At 38.2% G+C, this 2542-nt stretch overlaps 1 protein-coding gene across 11 annotated transcripts in view; it reads left to right on the forward strand.

Moving 5' to 3' along the window:
- KIAA1109 (KIAA1109 ortholog) overlaps window positions 1-2542 on the forward strand; it is an 89943-nt gene that overhangs the window by 44440 nt on the left and 42961 nt on the right. For all 11 annotated transcript variants that reach the window (XM_027891137.1, XM_027891138.1, XM_027891142.1 and 8 more), the window contains exons 36-38: window positions 457-668; window positions 841-992; window positions 1827-1977. In XM_027891137.1, the coding sequence (XP_027746938.1) occupies window positions 457-668; window positions 841-992; window positions 1827-1977 (515 nt within the window). The remainder of the gene's footprint in view (window positions 1-456; window positions 669-840; window positions 993-1826; window positions 1978-2542) is intronic.

Genomic DNA, 2542 nt, shown 5'->3' on the forward strand with positions numbered 1-2542 from the left:
TAAATACCACTTCTGAAATAATGTGAAATAATGCCATATAAACTGCTTTCATTGGTTTCTGAACCTAAAATGAAGGTTGAAATTGATGCTTTCACTGATGACTTGAATCCTGACCTTACCCACAGTGTCTGCATATAAGGCCAGGGTTTTGCTCTGAGAGGGGAGAACTAGCTTCAAAAAGAAAAAAAACCGAGTATATATGCATTGTCTGTCATCCAAGTTATTTTTTTTTCCAGAGAATAGTATTTAAAAACAATTTTTATGTGAGTACTCTTTACCTACTTGGAACAAACTATCAGAACCTCAACATTGTAGCAATAAATTCTTGTATAAAATGTTAACGCACCTTGTTTAACCCAAATTGTGTTTCTCCTCTTAAGTGCAGATTTTTTCTTTGGAATATAACTTAGAGATATTTTTGCACTGCAAACCTTGACAGTCTTGGTATTTTTGCAGGAGGAAGACAGTCTGGAGCAGTGCTGTATAATACCTTTGGAGTCATGGGCAAATCAAGAGACACAGAGAGAGGGGGATTGCTGGCATCCAATAACTCTTCAGATTCCCCCACTGGTAGTGGTTATAATACTGATGTGTCTGAAGACAACCTCCCTTGTGACAGAATAAGTCCTTCTTCAGATATTAATGGAAATTCAGTGTCAGATGAGCAGGTATGCCCTTCACCTTTTGCAAGATCTCTTGGCTTTGCCTTGGCAGAGTTGCTTGACATCATTAATTTATTTTTCTGTGCCTAAACGCACCCGGAACAATTTTTTACGAGCGTGGTGTGGTAATTTCGGAAAACAATGTCACTTCTGACTTTACGATCCCTCTTTTTTCAAGGATGAAGGCGTTGAATCTGATGATCTCAAAAAAGATATCCCCTTGATGCCTCCTCCCCCTGACTCTTGCAGCATGAAGTTAACGATCAAAGAAATCTGGTTTAGCTTTGCAGCCCCCACCAACGTGCGCTCTCCGGCCCATATATATTCAAGGTACAACTTTTACCTGGTTTAAAATTAAAAAAAAAAAAAAAAATTAAAAAATGGCACTTTGGCCTTGTTGAATTGCAGTTGTGTTTGGTAGATTCTGAATGTAATTTCAATAATTTTTGAAACCTCTCCGGAAATGAAAATTTTGGATTTTATATTTATCACAGTAATTCTTGCCTCAGTTTTATATTGTCATTTATATAGAAGTGTTGCTAGCAAACTTTCAGCTAGATATGATTAAAAGAAGAAAAGGAAGATTAAAAAACCCAAACCAAACAAAAACCCCTCACTAAAAGCTTCTGGTGAGATGGAAATCTATGAAGGAGAAAGGCAGGGGAGGATATTTCTTTTGCACTATGAATTTCAGTATAAATATTTGTCAAGATAGTTTATCATGTGGTGTATGTAGAATGAGCCAAATGTGTCGATCTGTCAGTAGTTTAAGATCAGTATAGAGCTATAAATTAGAAAATATTCTGGTAATATTCTTGCCTCAGCCCTTGAGCACCAGTCCTTCATGAGAGGTTAATAACAGTTAATGTGGGAGTCAGCCAGTGATGGCAGTTTCAAACTGTGTGATTTCAGTAGGGAATACAAATGGGTAAAGGAGGGAATGGCAGTAGCAAAAGTGGAAGGAATGAAGAGTGTGTGAGTGAATAAAACAAAAACTGCCTTAGGTACTTTTTGCCACTTTTCTCTTTCTGGGCAATAAGTCTGTGTTTATTACTTTGCATCAATGTTCCACCTATTGGACTCTCGTTCATGACAGCACTAGAAACTCTTGCTAATTGCTGCTGCTGCCTGTGAATCCCGAATTCCCTTTCTTTTTCCTCATAGGCAGCTGAACCTCCTGAGCACTGCAACGCCTGCAGTTGGTGCTTGGCTTGTTCCCATCGACCAGGTGAAATCGTCGTTAAACAAACTGGAAACCGAAGGGACCCTGAGGATCTGTGCTGTCATGGGCTGCATTATGACAGAGGCTCTAGAGGTAAATGATAAAATCCAGAGGCTTTTCAGGACAGAACAGTGCAATAAGGAATATAGAGTGTTTGGAATTCTGGATGTTTTCACTGACAAACTCACAGCACCTCTTGTGAACCTTTAGTTCTAGAACTGCTCACAAGAATTCACTGCACAGTCCTAAAAAGTTTCAGAACAAAAAATAGTCAGCTGTTACTAGTGAGGAAGCCTTGTGCTCCTTACTCTCAAGATAAAATAAGAGTAAGAAATATGGCTGTAGTGCCTGGTGTATTTAATGAACTATTTTTGTCTGCTGTTTGTTTGGTTGGCACCATCTAGTGGGAAGATTTCGAGGCGATGCCCATTGTTTTCTGCTGTACTCAAAAACTATCCTCTGCAACAGTCTCTTATTCCTGCCTCCCTTCTTGTTTTTTGCTTACCTTTTTTTTTAGCATTAAACCAAATTACAAAAATTCCTGGTTTGTCTTTAACTCCAAATAAATAGTTTCTTCAAAAATCTCACCTAGCTTTGCATATATGTCTATTACTCCAAAAGTAACTATATAAAGTCTGCAATTTGAAGCCAGTCTTTT

The sequence above is a fragment of the Empidonax traillii genome, unplaced genomic scaffold (genome assembly GCF_003031625.1).
Source record: "Empidonax traillii isolate 1590-97213 ecotype Southwest subspecies unplaced genomic scaffold, ASM303162v1 scaffold310:size1162954, whole genome shotgun sequence".
NCBI lineage: Eukaryota > Metazoa > Chordata > Aves > Passeriformes > Tyrannidae > Empidonax > Empidonax traillii.